General features: G+C 36.4%; 3 protein-coding genes across 7 annotated transcripts; all 3 read right to left on the bottom strand.

Moving 5' to 3' along the window:
* Positions 1 to 629: 629 nt before the first annotated feature.
* Positions 630 to 3,632, bottom strand: LOC114154387 (zinc finger protein 184-like). The gene is made up of 2 exons (XM_028033442.1): positions 3,359 to 3,632; positions 630 to 2,246 (listed from the first exon to the last, which is right to left on the bottom strand). The coding sequence occupies exons 1-2, from the start codon at positions 3,555 to 3,557 to the stop codon at positions 1,276 to 1,278; spliced, it is 1,170 nt and encodes a 389-aa protein (XP_027889243.1). The 5' UTR covers positions 3,558 to 3,632; the 3' UTR covers positions 630 to 1,275.
* A 1,135-nt stretch (positions 3,633 to 4,767) lies between these two features.
* LOC114154381 (zinc finger protein OZF-like) lies at positions 4,768 to 9,112 on the bottom strand. The gene is made up of 3 exons (XM_028033430.1): positions 8,918 to 9,112; positions 8,746 to 8,835; positions 4,768 to 7,471 (listed from the first exon to the last, which is right to left on the bottom strand). Exons 2-3 carry the CDS (start codon positions 8,747 to 8,749, stop codon positions 5,937 to 5,939), a joined length of 1,539 nt encoding a protein of 512 aa, XP_027889231.1. The 5' UTR covers positions 8,750 to 8,835; positions 8,918 to 9,112; the 3' UTR covers positions 4,768 to 5,936.
* A 574-nt stretch (positions 9,113 to 9,686) lies between these two features.
* On the bottom strand, positions 9,687 to 17,844 carry LOC114154384 (oocyte zinc finger protein XlCOF22-like). Of its 5 annotated transcripts, none has more exons than XM_028033434.1 (3): positions 17,547 to 17,658; positions 14,094 to 14,388; positions 9,687 to 12,555 (listed from the first exon to the last, which is right to left on the bottom strand). In XM_028033434.1, exons 2-3 carry the CDS (start codon positions 14,293 to 14,295, stop codon positions 11,420 to 11,422), a joined length of 1,338 nt encoding a protein of 445 aa, XP_027889235.1. In that variant the 5' UTR covers positions 14,296 to 14,388; positions 17,547 to 17,658; the 3' UTR covers positions 9,687 to 11,419. The 5 variants fall into 5 exon arrangements, with proteins under 5 accessions (XP_027889235.1, XP_027889236.1, XP_027889239.1 ...); XM_028033438.1 differs by lacking the exon at positions 14,094 to 14,388 and adding an exon at positions 15,676 to 16,677 and having other exon boundaries at positions 12,472 to 12,555; positions 17,547 to 17,844; XM_028033437.1 differs by lacking the exon at positions 9,687 to 12,555 and adding an exon at positions 15,676 to 16,677 and having other exon boundaries at positions 14,324 to 14,388; positions 17,547 to 17,844.
* Positions 17,845 to 18,223: the final 379 nt, after the last annotated feature.

An 18,223-nucleotide genomic window follows, 5' to 3' on the forward strand; every position in this document is an offset into this window, starting at 1 on the left:
GATGTCAGTTTCTTTCTGCTCTTTCTCCACAGACTATTCAGTATGTCTCTTTATACTTAAATTAGGTGGTAAATTACATTTTTTCCCTGCTGCTCTTATCAAAACTTGAAATTTTGGTGGTTCCTTCCATAAATTTCATCACATGTATTGTTGATTTTATTGTTTACAAAGCAGCACAGCGTATGCCTGAAGTTATCTGGACTGCAGGTTGAAAATACTGATGTAAAACAAAATGTAGGATGCGTAGGACCAAACAGCTGAGCTGCTCAGTGAAACACTGCTGAAAAAACTGTTTTTTTCTGTATAATAGTTTTTATTTTATTACAGACAAATGGGAAAAAAAACAGCCAAAATTAAACCACATTTAACACATTACTTCACACTTCATGAACCTCACTGATTACTAACCATAACATTGTTCATTTTCTGAGCCGAAAACATAAGAGATAATTAGAGTTTATGAGGGCAAAAAAACTTATTAATTTTGCAGTCATTTAGAAAATGTTTTAAATCAAGTGGAGGGAAAAAAGAACTGTTGACACACTTAGTGTTATACCTGTTTGGCATTTTTTTTATTAGTGCAAATGTTTTACAGTATTCACACTCTTGAATTTCTCATCTTTTTTTCCGCACACTTCTCTCCACTCAACTACTTCTGCATACTTTCTGATCTTTCAACTTTCACCATATTCTGCTCATTTATGACATTACGTTACATGCAGCACATTGTCAATATCCTAGTGATAGCCCTCTTGCTGGTACATTGCTATTTGCATAGTACATGACTTAAGTCAACATGCGGGTAATGGTATGAGGGCTAAAATGATTTTGACTGCATTTCTTAAATATCTACTACATTTAGTTAATGTTTAAACAACATGCTAGTCGAAGTCAGCATGCTGCTGACAGCATTTCATCTAACATTAGCTTTTTAAGCTAACATTTTAAACACTAGATGGAACAATTTCATGTTATGAAACATGGGAGTGACCCACGGCCATTAGCACGATATATAATACACTTCAGCTAATTTCAGTATTATGAGCTTCTCTGCAGTAAATGAGCTAAAAATAATTTTCCTCTTTATGTTCTTCAACATATGATAAGCAAAAAGTTTTGCTTTGAAGCTAGATTGCAGACTGCTTTACTTTTTTAATGTTTCTGCCAATTACATTTATGTTTTTTTTTTACACTGCACAGAGTATGTTACTGTAAGTCAACATGACAGTGCTAGCCTAGACGCTATCATTATTATTTTAGCTAGTTTTCTTCACTTTAATTGTACATGAGAAAGGACTCGTCTGTGTGCAATTTAATGTGCTTATTCAGTAAGAATCGTCTGGTAAACTTTTTTTCACAAATTTTGCATGAGAAGGGCTTTTCACCTGTGTGAGTTCTCATATGAACAGTCAAAGTACAGCGCCGGTTGAAACTTGTTTTACAGATCATACACGAGAAAGGTTTCTCACCGGTGTGGATTCTCATGTGAACAGTCAAATTACTTATTCGATGAAAACCTCTTCCACAGATAATACATGAGAACGACTTCTCATTTGTGTGAGTTGTAATATGCTGTGCTAAAGTTTTTCTATTGGGGAACCTTTTATCACAGGTCATACAGCAAAAAGGCTCCTCACCTGTGTGAATTCTCATATGATCAGTCAAATAACCCGGAGATGAAAGTTTGCCACAAACGTTACGAGGCAGTTTCTCATTGTTTGTTTTCTTCTTTCTTTTTACCCTTGGACTGTCTTGGTGTTCACCGTGTCTTCTGATTTCCCAACCCCTTTTGCTTTGCCTCAGTTCTTCATCTCTACTTGACTCTGGGTCCTCATGAATGCCATTTTCTTGGTTCTGGTTCTCAAGTTCTGAAGACATCTGGATGAGAATTGGGTCCCGGCTTGGTTGCTCTTCCACATTGTCTCTTTCTTCATAAATAAGGTTTTCGGCAAAGATATCGGTCTCCTGCCTCAAGACCTGAGGCTCTTTTTGCAGACTGACACAGAGTTCCTCCTGCTCTACCTTTACCTGTGAACGTTCTGTTTCTTTCTGACTTGCTTCTTCCATCTGTGGTTCTGTTTTCTCCTGTTCTCTGTTCATCTCCTGAGTTTCAAATTCACCCTGATCCCCTTTCATTTGCAGAGGATCGAGTTCCTTCTGGTGTAAATTGGAGCTCCTCTCCTGGTTGCAGAACTGCTGGTCATTGAGAGACTCTTCCCCGCTCCAGACATAATGCTGCGGAGAGTCTGGATAGGCAAGAAAAAATTACATACCGATTATTTTTAGAATGAAAAGAGAGCACTCAATTTTTTCAATTACCTGGCTCATCTTACAGGTTTAATCACATTAAATGAAAAGGTTATCAACACAACTAGGATCCCCAGAGTCCTGCAGTCTTCAGTTTGACTGCTGAAGTTGGCTTTAACACAGGTCTGTCCAACAAATCAATCAAACAGCTGCAGCTGATCCAGAATGCTGCTGCTCGCGTTCTCACTAAAACCAGGAAGATAGAGCACATAACACCAGTTTTAAAGTCCCTACACTGGCTCCCTGTAGCTCAAAGAATAGACTTTAAAATACTGTTGTTAGTTTACAAATCACTGAACGGCTCAGCACCACAATACATTAAAGATCTGCTTTTATTGTATCAACCTTCCAGACCTCTCAGGTCTTCCAGTTCTGGCTCTGCTCTGCATCCCCAGAACCAGAACCAAACGAGGAGAAGCAGCTTTCAGCATCTATGCACCACAAATTTGGAACAAACTTCCAGAAAACTGTAAAACAGCTGAAACACTGACATCTTTTAAATCTCAACTAAAAACCTACCTGTTTAGAATTGTATTTGAAATGTAATTAATTACAAATTTATTGATGGAACTTGACTTAATGATAGATTCTATATTGCATTGTGTTTCTGTGTTTGTAATGATGTAAAGCACTTTGAAATGCCTTGCTGCTGAAATGTGCTATACAAATAAAATTTGATTGATGATTGATTGATTTAACAGGTTTGTAAAAGCAAACTATTCGTCTGCTTAAGTCAGTGTTTCCCAACCTTGATCCTCAAGGCACATTGTTTTAGATGTTTCCCTGCGTTACTACGCCTGATTCATCGGATTGCAGTTCAGCAAACCCTGTCAATTGAAATCACCCAGGCTGAAGCAAGGAAACACCTAAAACATACACGGCAGAGAGCCACAGTTGGGAAACACTGGAAACATAGCAGCTTACTTGACATATCTCACTTCAGTTTTGTCACTTAGCTTTAAAATGATTTTAACAATAAAGACCCTCCACCAACACTTCCCTGTTTCTCTGTGATCAGTAAAACAACAGCAATTCCTCTGGTAGCTCATACCTATTCTCTTTCGGTTTATTTCGGGGTTCCAGCAGATTTCCAGCAGTCTCCGCTGACGATCCAGCTCTTCCTCGTACTGCACGATGGTTTTATCAAACTCTGTGAATATTTCTTCAGCAGCAGCGGTCAGTCGATCCCTGATGAAGTCTCTCAGAGACTGGGATAAAGACATTGTTGCTGCAGAGAGTAGCTCACACATAGCAGAAAGAAGCTAACGCGGCTAACCGACCCCAAAATCAAAAGGCTGTCTCTTAGCAAGACTAGCGGAAGTCACAAACCGGAAACACAAAAGGGAACTGGAGGGACCGTCGACGTGATAAAGATTTGTTTTATTTATTTTTGAATTTATATATAACAAGAATATTGTCACAAATAATATTAAGAGAATAAAGTCATAACCAGAATAAGTCGTTATATTACCAATTCATTCCCGTAATACTACGGCTTTATTCTGGTAGTATACTATGACTCTTGTAATATTGACTTTATTCTAATAATTTTCGTATGTTTTTCCTCTGCCTCCTCCCAGCGCTCCCATTGTTAACTAGAAACAACTAATCAGACCCAGGACGAGTGTCTTAGAGCTGTCCATCCTCCCCAGTTGGCAGTTTGGACACATATGTAAAATATATGTTTATAAAACATACATACTGCAGCTTTAACAGAAGGCAGACTTGATTTTCTTAAAATATAGTGAGAATAGATTTAAATATCTATGTCTTCAACTCAGAAACTGTTTTCATCCAATTCTTAGAGATGCAAATCAAATCAAGTTTTAAAATGAGGTACTTTCATTTCATAAAATTTTATATGACCCAATATGCAGAAAGATTATAGGCTGAAAGGTATTGGTTTATAGCATATTCAGGTGCAATAATTTTTGAAAAGTAACTAAGTAATTAAGTAACTAATTACTTTGAAAATAAGTAATTACATTTAGTAAAGCATCTGGATTACCTTATTGGGAAGTCATTTGTTATTAGTAACTAATAACTACTTCAAAGTAACTTGACCAGCACTGATAAACAGCAGTCTATTTCTCAACCTGTCATTTATTTGCCTTTGCTGTCATGTGACTCGGCACACATGAGTTCAACAGGGCAAAACATAAAGCACAGAGGAAGACTGCCCTATGTTCCAGTTGTTCCAGCTCCTGTGACGTATTGTAACAATAAAAATTGATTTAAGCATTCTTCCAAAGGTAAAAGAAAAACCTCAGAGAGATGCACACACCACATTCAAAGGTTAGTGAAAGCAGGGGGTATCCAAGTGATTTTAATGTTGTTTCTAATTCATGCCTGACATTCATGAATAAAGGTGAAAATGTATAATAATTTTGGTGATGCTACTGATAAATATGTTGACATTCAATTCAAAAATTAATTCAGCCATTTATAATTTGTAAAATTGCATTATTGGAACTGAAATATATACTTAAAATCTGACGTATACAACTTCAAACTAACTGCAGGAGTAACAGCTGGATATTTGGAGGGAAGGAGAAACAGTTTTAGCCTGGAGTCATGACTACCAACCTACTTTGTCAGACCGTCAATACGTTGGCAGCCAAACCCTTCTGTAATCTGATTGGATTAACCAATCAACTTCAAAGGAGAAAATATTGGTCAAAATTTATTCTAGCAGATTCAATTTCATGGGAACTTGAGAGCAGTTCAACACCGTTTTAGTTGTAAAAAGTCTTTTGCAAAAAATGGAACATGTAATTATTTGATATAATTTTACAGTTTTTCTACAGTACAAATCTTTTATTTAACTCAAATTCTAATCTACGAATGTACGATAAAATAAAAAAAAATATTTAAGACATTTTGGTTTACAAGGTGGCAAAATTTATTTAATACTACACATTTTAACTAAAAAATCCAAAATTTATATAATACAGATATTTTACTTACACACATTTCCATCTACATGTGCACAAAGTATAAATGTTCAACTTTTACATTTTGGGTTACAAAACTTAATTAACTACCATGGAGTATTAGAGCCAGACTAATATTTTTTCAAAGTTATGAAAATAAAGTAAAAATATGAGAAAAGTCATATAATTAAAGTAAATGCTTACAAGAATAAAATTGCTGTAATGAGAATAGAGACGTAATAAGACAATAACATAATACTAACATTAGAACGTGAAAAATTAGGGGGGGCGGGGGGGAGTAGTAATGTAGTTAAAATTAGCATCTTGTGAAGTTTTACTTTAGTATTGGTTTTACAGTACAAAAGAAATACCAAATCTTTTGACACACCAGAATAAAATAATCAGTTGCAAAATATCTATAATATACAGAAATATAATGATTTTGCAGAAAGAACCGCATGGTCTTGCTTCTATACAGAGTTTGACAACACTGTAGAAGCTTTTTTCTTGTAACTTTACAGTTCATATATAATTTATATTGTGCCTTTATTGTCACATTATTTTGACTCTCATAGTAAAAAAAATGTTAGTCTGGCCTTAATACTCCATCATAATTCACAACAATGCCGTTTGATTTACAAGCACAAACTATTTCTGACTGGAATGTGTGCTCTTTGAGCAGATTTAAAACACCGCTTAGACAGAGTTCAAACATGAGATAGGCTTCTCACCTGAATGAGTTTTTAAGTGCCGAGACAAACCTCCTTTCAGGCTGAAACTTTTTCCACATGTCACACAGGAGAACGGTTTCTCACCTGTGTGAGTTCTAATATGCCGAGATAAAGCTGCCCGTTGCCTAAAACTTTCTCCACAGGTCCCACATGAGAAAGGTTTCTCACCTGTATGAGTTCTCATGTGTCGAGATAAAGTTTCTTTTTGGCTAAAGCTTTGTCCACAGATGATACATGAGAAAGGCTTCTCACCTGTGTGAATTCTCATGTGCCCTGATAAAGCTCCTTTTTGCCTAAAACTTTCTCCACAGATCAAACATGAGAAAGGCTTCTCACCAGTATGAGTTCTCATATGCCGAGATAAAGTTTCTTTTTGCCTGAAACATTTTCCACAAGTTGCACACGAGAAAGGCTTCTCACCTGTGTGAGTTTTCATGTGCTGAGATAATGTTTGTCTTTCTCCAAAATTTTTTCCACAGGTGACACAAGAGAAAAGCTTCTGACCTGTGTGAGTTTTTAAGTGTCGAAATAAACTTCCTCTCAACCTGAAACTTTTTCCACAGGTAATACATGAGAAGGGCTTCTCACCTGTGTGAATTCTCATGTGATGCAATAAAGTTTCTCTTTCTCTAAAACTTTTTCCACAGGTAATACATGGAAAAAGCTTCTGACCTGAGTGAGTTTTCAAGTGCCGAAATAAATTTCCACTTGAGCCAAAACGTTTTCCACAGGTCAAACATGAGAAAAGTTTCTCACCTGAATGGGTTCTGAAATGAACTATTAAATTACTTTTTTTAACAAATTTCTTTCCACAGGTCAAACATGAGAACAGTTTCTCACCTGTGTGAATTCTCATGTGTTCATTTAAATAATTACGGCTTAAAACTTTACCACAAAGTTTACAGGAAGAAAAATTCTCATTCTTGTGTTTTTTTACACTTGATCTGTCTGCGTTGTCATCGTCATCTCGGATTTCCTGACACTCACTACTCACACTACTTGATCCTGGGTCTGTGCAATTTTTCTTTTCCTGGTTTTGGATATGCAGTTGGACCCGGTTTACTTCTGGTTGCCTATGTTCCCTTTCCGTATACGTAGGAGTTACTGGGACAAAATCAGTCTCCTGCTTTAGTTTAAGCTGTTCTTTCTCAAGATTGAGACAGAGTTCCTCCTGTTCAACCTTTATCTGTGGAAGTTCTGATTCCTCCATTTCCCTTTTAACTAGAAGTTCTGGTTCTCCCTCATTCTCACTTATTAAAAGAACTTGTAGTACTTTCTTTTCACATTTTATCTGTGGAGGTTCTCCTTCATCCTGATCATCCATTACCCGTACTTGTTCTGGTTCCTTCTGTTCAACCTTTGTCTGCACTTGTTCAAATTCATCCTGGTCGTCCTTCATCCATTGAGTGTCTTTTTGACCCAACCTGGAGTTTTTCTCCTGAATCCACGTTTGGTCAGTGAGAACCTCCACTTTCTTTGAGACACAATGCTGTGGGAGCTCTAAACAGGCAAAACAAAAAGAAAACAGGCTGATTAATAACAGCATAAAGAAATAAAAACTCACTTTTGTGATTTCATGCAACTAAAGATGCATTAGAAAGTATAAACCCTCAAATCAGAAATGCAAGTTATCAATTAATGAGTTAATCTAAAGTTGATTGATCTTTCCGATCAACTAAGGATTAATAGGATCATTTTTTTCCATGACATAAAATGCTACATTTTTCATTGCTGAATTTTAAAAAAGAAGTACATCATTATATTTTAATAATTTTTGTGTCAGCTATGAAATACTGACTGAATAAACAGAAAAAGTTGCTAAATAGAAAAACAACAGATGAAAAGAATAAAATATGTGAAACCAGTGGCCCTCATAGACCACTGGAAAAAGGTCTATGCGGGCATTATTATTTAATCAACTGGATCAGAAAAATTTTACAATTCATCACAGAATTTTACTTCGGAAATTGATTATTGTCATAAATTACAAAAAGGAAAAGGTAAAGAAATTGGGCATGTAGTTTGACACGTGCTCTCCTTTGAGTGTAAAAGAGATAAAGACTGCATTTTATCATCTGAGCACGGTCATTGCACTGCAGTTCAGAGGTGGGCTCATTTAATTCAGTCATCAGATCTACATGAAAGCACAGATCAAGAGGCCATACCTCATTTAACAAGACTTTTTTCCTGTGCTATTGTTCTTTGCATATATGCAAAGTGATGTCTCAATCTTAACTTTACTTGGACCATTAAAATATGTTTTTTTAATGTATATCCACATACTTCAATGCACTTTAAAAGCACTTAGTGACACACAGTGTGTGATTCCTTATAGAAATGGTGTATCTTAAATTTTTTACTACTGAGTCCACTGTTTTGATCAGGATGTTAATTTATCCTGCCCTTTTCCAGCTGTTTTTTTTTTAATTCCTCCGATGAAAGAATTTCTTTAATATATGCCCAAATTTCAAATTAAGCTAGAAAAGAAAGGATCTGACAGGTAACAAGTCAGGGTGTCATACAGCAAAGTCAAACAAAGTTTATTATGGTCTGCGTATACTGGTCTAACAAGAAAGCATGTTCATCCGTAACAAGGGCGCAGAGCTCAACCAACAGGAAAACGCATATCAACACAACAGGAACGTCGCCTAAACTTACATATTGCGTATAATTGACAGCTATATTACTTGATAAAGAATGTTTTGCTTTGTATCAGTCATTCTACAACCCGCTGCCTAAAAATAAGACACGACAGTGGAGTGGAAATTACGTACCCATTCAGCCCCCTGATTTCGCCTGATCAGAAAAATCCAGACTGCTGAGAGAACTTTACTGGGGGCGAGTCCTTCAACTCAACCTACTAGCTGCAAAAAAAAAAATATTGTATTTACAGAGCTGTTCAATCGCTTTATACGTTATTTTGCACGGGGAACCCAGTCCAGGTACCTCTCCTGTTTGGATGGAGTCACTTTGGGTCAGTGGATGATCCTTTAGTGAGTCCCAGGACGGACTGCGTTCAGATCGCCACGCAAAATACAAACGTCTCAGGCTAATTCAGAAGGTGGTCTTAACAAAGCCATATTCAGCTCACACAACATAGCAAAGCTACCACTGCTAACCCTACAAATAAAAAAAGTCTTCTTCTTGGTTTAATGAAGGTTAGTAGCGTTTCTTACTCAGTATTGACACCTAGTGGGGAAAATAACACAAATGAACAGAGAGAAGGCAAAAAAAAAGTAAAGGTGTATTTAAACAGACACACCTAATTCTTGTTCCAATTTTACATTAGTGGCTGTATCTAGGTACGTAAGTTCACGTCTCTCTTCAAGTTACTGAATGAAAAAAAAAAAATTAAGAACTGACATGAAATGTGTTGAATATAAAATATTTGGAGCACACAGACCATGGCTGAGGATACATCTGTACACTAGATGTCAGCATCTTCCTGTTCTTATCATTTTGGTGTTTTTAAAAACTTACATTAATTTATATAAAGTTTTATATACTTTCAAACACTTTATGACAGATATGCAAAGCTGCTCAGTTTTTGTGTTCCAGCATAGCTTGTAACTGAAGTCAACTGGACTGAGAAATTAAAATATTGTTGGAAAAATAATGAAGGACCCGTGGTGCAAAAACCGAGCAGATGAATGAGGCACTGCAGGAAAAAGTAAGTTCCCTTTATTTTCATAAAGAAATAGAGAAAGAATACACAAACAATGAAAACATCCATTTATTTTCACAAAACACAGTGCAAACATCTTTATTTTACATAAAGTGCATTACTGGATATCAACTAGACTGGCAATTCAAGCAACAGATAGAAACGAACTGAGCAGGACACTGCAAGTAAAACATGTTTTCTTTTATAATGAGCCATTTGTACAAATTTTAAGAGGATAGGAAGGAAAAAGTTATGAAATAAGTTTTAGTTTGTCCCACAAATCTAACATCCATATTGTGACACTTGTTGAAAAATTAATTGCCAAGCAATGTCAGGAGAAAATGATCAGGCTAGTTTATACCATACATGAGAGTCACAATATCAAAAACTCATAAAAAGATCAGATTAGAGCTCCAAATAAGCCTTTTTGCTTGGAGATTCTGATAAAATGCCAGTATGTAAACTTGTTAGTACACTTGTCTTCATAAAAGTTTATTAATTTGTTGTTTTGGGAAGAACTACAGGCTCTAACTACGTGAACATATGGTCGTAGTTTAGGATTTTATTTTACTTTTTATCAACTCGCAGTAACAGTTTTACACACATTATGCTTTGGAGACAAACTGTTCCCTCTTGTTATCAGATTAATGAGATCATCCTTCCACTGTTACACATTGGATTAATCCTTCTTCCTCCCAGAGTGGTCTGACAGACACAGTTCTTGAAGAAACACCTTTTGATTTCAGCGTGACCATCTGTGCAAGTGCTTATTTAGAGGTGGATTTGGCCTGAAAGCTGGAGATCATCTTTTTACTCAAAGACCCAATGCTACAATGAAATCATATGTTCTCCATTATCCTGAGACATATTGTATATACTGTAAATAATATGGACAGAGTAAAGCCAGGAGACAGTGAATTTAAAGTCTCTTTAAAGACAGAGCAATGTATAACAGTTACAGAAAAACTATTTACAAATTCATGCTGTATACAACAATTTAGTTGGTAAAGTACAGCATGCAAAAGCAGAATTATATACCCATGTACAGAGGCATCAGTCCTCAACGTGGCCGTCATAGGTTAAATTCCTGGCCTGTTGACCTTTGCTGTATGTCTTGCCCCTCTAACACAACAAACTTACTATCAAAGGGCAACACAGCCAAAAAAATTCCTTATGAAATAAGAATGTAGTAGCCTACTCAGGGCAGAAGAGAATAGGCAAGGGAAGTTACTGATTTCAAGGTATATCAAAGCATGAGTTTTTCCACAAAATTTCTCCATCACACCCTTGACAGAGGCAAAAGTGTTTTTTTTTTGTTTGGTCAGAGATAAAGTTCACCGGTAATGTGTGTAGGAGATTAAACAGCCAACAAAGATGTGTGCTAAACATTTAACTTGCTATGTCTAGGGTTACAGTTGCACCTTTCACTACAATGGTGCAACTGGGTGCATAAAAAAAAACAACTTTCTGGCATGATTTGGAGTTTTACAAAGTAACAGGGGCAACATGGAGAGGGGCTCGTCTTGGTTGGTTTGCGACCCAACTGCTTTTAAACAAGACATATGATTGTACAAATGGACTGAGCTAAATGTTCATATCTAGAAAGTTCTCAGAACCGTGTATTAGTCAACCTGTCATGATCCATTATGTACAAATATGTCGACACGTCAGCAAATGTCAGACCTTCACCCTCATGAAGGTCAAACAAATATGCATTGCATAACTATACAGATGCTTCGAAGACCAGTAAACAATTCACATCACTGTTTGAGAATACTACAAGATTACACCTTCTTACCTTTGTGAGTTTTCATGTGATCCGTCAAGTCAACACTCTGAGTGAAACAAGCACCACAGATTTCACATAAGTACAACTTTTTAACTGCATGAGTTCTCATATGCACAGTCAAATGACCTCCTTGACGAAAGTTTTTTCCACAAGTTGGACACGAGAAAGGCCTCTCATCTGTGTGAGTTCTGATGTGTCGAGATAAATTTCTCTTGTCACTAAAACGCTTTTCGCAGGTTGAACATGGGAAAGGCTTCTCCCCTGTGTGGATTCTCGTGTGCTGAGATAATGTCCCACTATGCCTGAAACTTTTTCCACAGGTTAGACAGGAGAAAGGCTTCTCACCTGTGTGAGTTCTTATATGTTTCGTCAAGACCATTTGCAGGGTAAAGCTTTTTCCACAAATCACACAGGGGAAAGGCTTCTCCCCTGTGTGAGTTCTCATGTGTACAGTCAAATGATTTTGTTGCCGAAAACTTTTTCCACAAACTGTACATAAGAAAAGCTTCTCTCCTGTGTGTATTCTCATGTGTTCAGACAAATAACTTCGAGCTAAAACTTTATCACAAACATTACAAGAGCACAGATTCTCATTTGTGTGTTTATTCTTCTGTTTTTTTACTTTTTCGCTATCTACGTTGTCACGTCTACCTCCAGTTTTTTGATACCTCTTATTTTGTTTCAGTTCTTTATCTCTATTTGATTCAGAGTTTTCATGATCAATTCTTTCATTGTATTGGTTCTTTAGAAGCCTGTTGCTGATTGGATCTGGTTTCTTATTATCTCTTTCAGAAGCAGGAGTTATATCAAAGGTATCTGTCTCCTGCTTGATTTCAAGCTCTTTCCCCAGACTAATGCAGAGTTTATGTTCATCCTTTATCTGTGTAGATTCTGTCTCCTCATGTTCATCCTTTATCTGTATAGAGTCCATCTCCTCGTGTTCATTCTTTATTTGTAGAGATTCCAGATCTTCCTGATTCTCTTCCTGCCAGAGAGATAGTTCTTTCTGTTTGTCTTTTATCTGTGGAAATCCTGCTTCCTCTTGGTCCAAACTTATGCATCTCTCCTTGTTGCAGAAACTCTGGTTAATATTAACTCCCTTCTCCTCCCGTACCACCTGCTGTTCAACATCTAAACAGGAAAAAAGATACAAATGTTTAATAATGCAAATGTAACAGCACTTTTTCTTTATCTCAAAGTTCATTTTTTCTTCTATTAACAACCTCAACTGATAAAAGTGAGTCACAATAGTTGCAGCATTGCAAATTGAATTGAAATAAAAACAAGAGCTACAAAATAATAGTTCTATAAACTTCATTCAATTAAAGATGTTTTTAGAAAGAATTGACCCACGGGTGCAAAGTGTGACCCTGAAAGGTCAGAGGACTTTTTTGCTGCACTCAGAATGATTTCAAGTAGCCCATGACCACAAAACAAAAAGATAACTTGAATTTAGGAGTGCACCAATTTTATTAATTTTGAGAGATCGGTCGATACTTTCATGAAGCCGATCTTATCTTATCTTTTAGGCAAAGCCTTAAAATTAGCACTGTCCATTTCTGCTCTCTCCATGACAGAGGGATGACAGATAAACTAGGCCACAACGTCATGTCTACACATTTACAGTTAACGGTTGCCAACTCAGCGACTTTCTTGCTATATTTAGCAACATTTTAGACAAAAGATGGTCCAGAAAAGCTAAAATTGCAAATTGGCGCACCCCTACTTTAATTAAGAAATTTCACAGCAAACAAAAATTAATATTTTAAGTGACACATAGAGGAAATTGACTTAATCGACAGTTTTCTCTTCATAAAATTAAGACTATATTGAGCTTTATATTTGACAGGAGTCCATAGGGTTCAATTATGAAATTGCACATACAATTTTGATGCCACATTTTGAGAAATCTTGTACTGCTTTCCTAAAAGGAATCAGTTTGTGACAATAAGAACAGTTCAAACATAGAATAAACAGAGATACATGAAATTGAGGTAAAGTAAATTTAATCTGTGATAACAGGGATTTTTCCTTCAAAACAATAGTGACACATATTGATCTTACCATTTTAATAAGACTACAATTTTAAAATGACTCAAATATAAAAATTTATTTGAGTGAGCCTTGGAGATTATGCATTTCTTATGCTGACAGGAATTTAGTTTCTTTGAACAGTATAAATTTTGTGACTGTTTGAGGGGTATAGATTTGACAATAAATATAAGTGCAACTTTTAGAGTAATAACTAAAACAGTTGAACTCGTAAATTAAATCAGAAAGTAAGAACTAAAAAGTCAATTGCTAAGACGGTTCAGGGTATTAGAAATTAATACACCATTAAATATTTAAGGTTATATTAACATGTTAATAGACGTCTCAGAAGTACGTTTAAATTTCTAACGTGAACGCAGACCGTGTGCAAAAATACCGTAATATTTTATCTTTGGCCCCCAAAAACCCCCAAAACAAAACACGAAGTGAAATGGCAAAAGGACGAAATAACAAGCCACCGCCATCACAAAAAATGATCACCTCGATCTTGTCATTAACCTGAAATTCAGATTCCTTTCATCTTCGTTTTTCATTTAGCTTCTGAAATAATCATTTTAACGTTAAAATCTCCCCTACTATACTTCTTTGCACGTCTTAGATCAATACAACATCAGCACCTCTTATTCTCTGTAGGGCTACTTGGGGTTTCCAGCAGACATCAAGCAGCTTACGTTGGCGATCCAGCTGTTCCTCGTACTGGACGATGGTTTTATCAAACTCTGTGAATATTTCTTCAGCAGCAGCTGTCAGTCGCTCCCTGATGAAGTCTCTCAGAGACTGGGATAAAGACATTGCTGCTGCAGAGACGTCAGAAGACATATCTCAACGCTAACTCTGCTAAGGGGCCGAAAATTCTTCTTTGTTGTGTGCTGGATGTTGGGAAGAAGCGCATTTACTCATTAATGCCACCTGCTGAAAAGAACTAGAAATCACTTTGCTATTTTTATTCTAAAACTTTGACAAACCGAAAAAACACTGCAGCAGGCGACATTTAGCTACAATTGCATAGGTGGGTCAGCATAAATTAATTACACTCAAGATAAGACATTTTAATTTTGTAGGTAAGACGCAAACTATGCCCACTCATTTCTGTAAACAATGTTACAAAAATAAGTGGGCAAGATACAAATACATCTTTCAAAAAATGTGTGAAAAAGTCTGGTATTTCAGTCAGCCAAAGTCATTATATAAATTCATTAGAAAAAGTGAAATATATCAAGACTTTCTTGTAATTTTGATGACTGTGGCTTAGAGAGAAGGAAAACAAAGAATTGTGTCACTCAGTAAAGTTTAATTTTACATGAGGATGTCAAACAGAAATACCAAGGTTCATTTTCATGCAGTCAATACTTGGTTGGGTCTCCTCTTGCATGAATTACTGCATCAATGCACCGTATATTACAGGCAATCAGTCTGTGGCCCTGTGTAGGTGTAATCAAAACCCAGAGTGCTTTGATAGCTGCCTTCATGTCGTCTTTCTCTTGATAACAATTAATAGATTTTCCATGGGGTTCAGGTCAGTGGAGTTTACTGGCCAATCAAGAACAGGAACATTGTGGTCATTTAACCAGCTTTTGGTACCACTGGTTGTGTGACTGGTGACTCAAGCCTCAGTCCACTTCTTATGAAGCTTCCCTAAATTCTTGAATGGATTTTGTCTCACTAGCCTCTCAAAGGTGAGATTATTCCTGTTGCTCCCTTTCCCATCACTTTTTTACTTCCACTCAACTTCCGATAAAAAAGCTTGAATAAAACACCATATTGACAACCAGCTTCTTTAGCAGTGACCTTTTCAGATTTTTTGAGTTAATTAGCTGATTATTGTGACACAATGTTTACAACAAGTAACTTTGTCACAATATTCTACTTTACTGACAGACTGCCATCTGGGTTTTCATGATCTGTACGCCAGAATCATCAAAATTACAACAATTAAAGGCTTAAAATATTTCACTCTAGTTGTAATAAATGTTTATAAGTTTTACATTCTGAAATGTTTTTCACAATATTATAATTTCCTAGATGTACCTGCATTTAATGTCCTGCTTGATAATCAATATAGTTTTACATTCATTACACTTCACAGACAGACCTTTCTTTTTAAGATAACTATTAAGTGATGAAAAGCTTCTCCTAGCTGTTTTGATATTCCCCTTAGTTTAAGAGCATAATGAAATTTACAATATTACACCTGCTCACCTTGGTGTGTTTACTGAAACAACTAACGTGTATGGGTTCTCATGTGTCGAGATAAATTTCCTCGTTCGCTGAAACTTCTTCCACAGATCATACACAACAACGGCTTCTCTCCTGTGTGACTTCTCATGTGCCGGGTCAGAGAAATCTGCAGGGTAAAGCTTTTTCCACAAGTCAAACAGGAGAAAGGCCTCTCACCGGTGTGAGTTCTCATATGAACAGTCAAATGAGTTCTTTGGCCAAAGCTTTTTCCACAGGTTACACAAGAGAAAGGCTTTTCACCAGTGTGAGTTCTCACGTGACGCGTCAACGCAATTCTCATGGTAAAGCTTTTTCCACAAGTCAAACAGGAGAAAGGCCTCTCACCTGTGTGAGTTCTCATATGAACAGTCAAATGATATCTCTGACCAAATTTCTTTCCACAGGTCATGCAGGAAAACGGCTTCTCACCAGTGTGCGTTCTCACATGCTTAGTCAAATTACTGCGAGTAAAAGGTTTACCACAAACTTTACAAGAACACAGATTGTTATTCAGGCATGCTTTCTTCTGTCTTTTAACTTTTGGGTTGTCTACATCGCCACTATGGCCTCTGATTTTCTGACACCATTTTTTTTGCTTCAGTTCTTCCTCTCTAGCTCTACTCAATCCTGATTCTTCATGGTGGCTTCTTTCCTGGTCAGAAGAGATCTGGACGGTGTCTTGGTCCCAGTTTGGTTCTGGGCTCGTCAAAGAGACATCTGGTTCTTGGTTCCCTCCTTCTTCATCAATAGGACTCACTATAATGATATCAAACTCCTGTTTCAGTTCAAGTTGCTCTTTATCCAGACTGATGCAACATTCATCCTCCTCTTCTTTTATCGGTGTTAGGTCTGGTTCCTCTTTTATCTGGGGAGATTCTGGTTCATCCTGTTCATGTTGGCCCAAACTGAAGTTCTTGTCCTGGTTGCTGAGCTGCTGGTCAGTAATAACCTCCTCCTTCTTCCAGACAAAATGTTGTGGGAGGTCTTAAATAGCAAACAGGTAGAAATGCTAGTTAACATGATTATGAGAAAAGTAGGTGGTTTTCAAGTTTTTATATAAACTCTAGATATTTTGGAAAGTAGTGGCCATATGATTCCAATAAACAGTACCAATCATTAGCAGGTAATTTTGAGTGACTATAATTTGATCACACCAGTTGACTGATCCAGAAAGTGATCAAAACCACAAAAAAAAGAGTTCGCTTTCTTTTGTTTTTGAAAAAAAAGTGAAGAAAAGAGACATTTCTTCATCAACTATCAGTCAATATATCAATATAACTCAAAAATATATTGTGAGTTCTGATGGGCCTTTGTGAATTATTTGTCACAACATTGATGTATGAATCAGTTTTAACTTAAATATTAGTCACAACATTAATCTATGAATATGATAACTGAAATCAAGGTAATGGTCAATTAAATAATATTTCCTCAATCTTAGCTGCATTACAGAAATGTTTTTAGTAAACAGTCAGAAGAGCCAACAGAAACAAACTACTGATTTATTTCAGCTGCAGCTTCTCAGCCTGTCATATGACAGCTTTCTCATTACAGGGGATAAACTCATAATGACAGGGAGGGAATCCCAAAGCTTTTACTCAAACTGGCTTTATTCTATTAAACTCATTCACACACTTCTGAAAATATGACTCCTTTGTTGGGCCATATCTTTAGATACCACAGAAGCGATTGTCATTTTTAATCAGAAACATTCATGATGTTATTAAGTTCACTAGACTAGACTGATTTAATCAGACTCAGTTTCAATTATTTTACCCAGGAAGTCCTCAAACCAGCCTGTTCTGCATCTCTGTGATAAGTAAAACAACATTCGTTGCTTTGGTGGTTCATACCTATTCTCTGCAGATCTATTTGGGGTTTCCAACAGATTTCCAGCAGTGTCCGCTGACGATCCAGCTGGGCCTCGTACTCGACGATGGTTTTATCAAACTCTGTGAATATTTCTTCAGCAGCAGCGGTCAGTCGCTCCCTGATAAAGTCTCTCAGAGACTGGGATAAAGACATTGTTGGTGTAGAAACCTAAATATTCAGCTCGTAAGACACAGTAGAAAAAAGCTAACTCTGCTAACAGACAGAAAGTCTGTTACCTAGAAAGAAACCTGTTGACTCATTATCGCCACCTGCTGGACGGATGCATTTAAGGTAAGGTAAAGTAATTTCATTTATAAAACACGTTTTCACCAACAAGGCCATTCAAAATGCTTTACGTGAATTAGAACGAAATACAAACAAAATAACAAAACAAAGGGAAGGGCAAAAGAAAAAAGAAAGTAAAAAAAACACATATTAGTTCGTTCCCCATGTTTAAGAATAAGTGGTCTGTACTTTAGAAACTGGTAGGGGGGTTTTTCTGCCTTTAAATATATCTTCAAATCTGAGCAGTCAGACTATTAGCTGCTGCCAACAAAATTTGAAAAAGATAAATATAAATAAATAAAGAAAGAAAGACAGAAATGCTTGTAATATAGAAATAAGATTAAAAAAGGTTTTTTCCACATATAAAAATCTT

Source organism: Xiphophorus couchianus, chromosome 12 (assembly GCF_001444195.1).
Source record: "Xiphophorus couchianus chromosome 12, X_couchianus-1.0, whole genome shotgun sequence".
Lineage (NCBI taxonomy): Eukaryota > Metazoa > Chordata > Actinopteri > Cyprinodontiformes > Poeciliidae > Xiphophorus > Xiphophorus couchianus.

Coding starts and splice junctions, on each gene's coding strand:
- LOC114154387 (XM_028033442.1), bottom strand. CDS start 3,557: ATGTGTGAGCTACTCTCTGCAGCAACAATGTCTTTATCCCAGTCTCTG. Junction 2,247..3,358: donor AATAAACCGAAAGAGAATAG/GTATGAGCTACC, acceptor TTGCCTATCCAG/ACTCTCCGCAGCATTATGTC.
- LOC114154384 (XM_028033434.1), bottom strand. CDS start 14,295: ATGTCTTCTGACGTCTCTGCAGCAGCAATGTCTTTATCCCAGTCTCTG. Junction 12,556..14,093: donor AGCCCTACAGAGAATAAGAG/GTGCTGATGTTG, acceptor TTTCCTGTTTAG/ATGTTGAACAGCAGGTGGTA.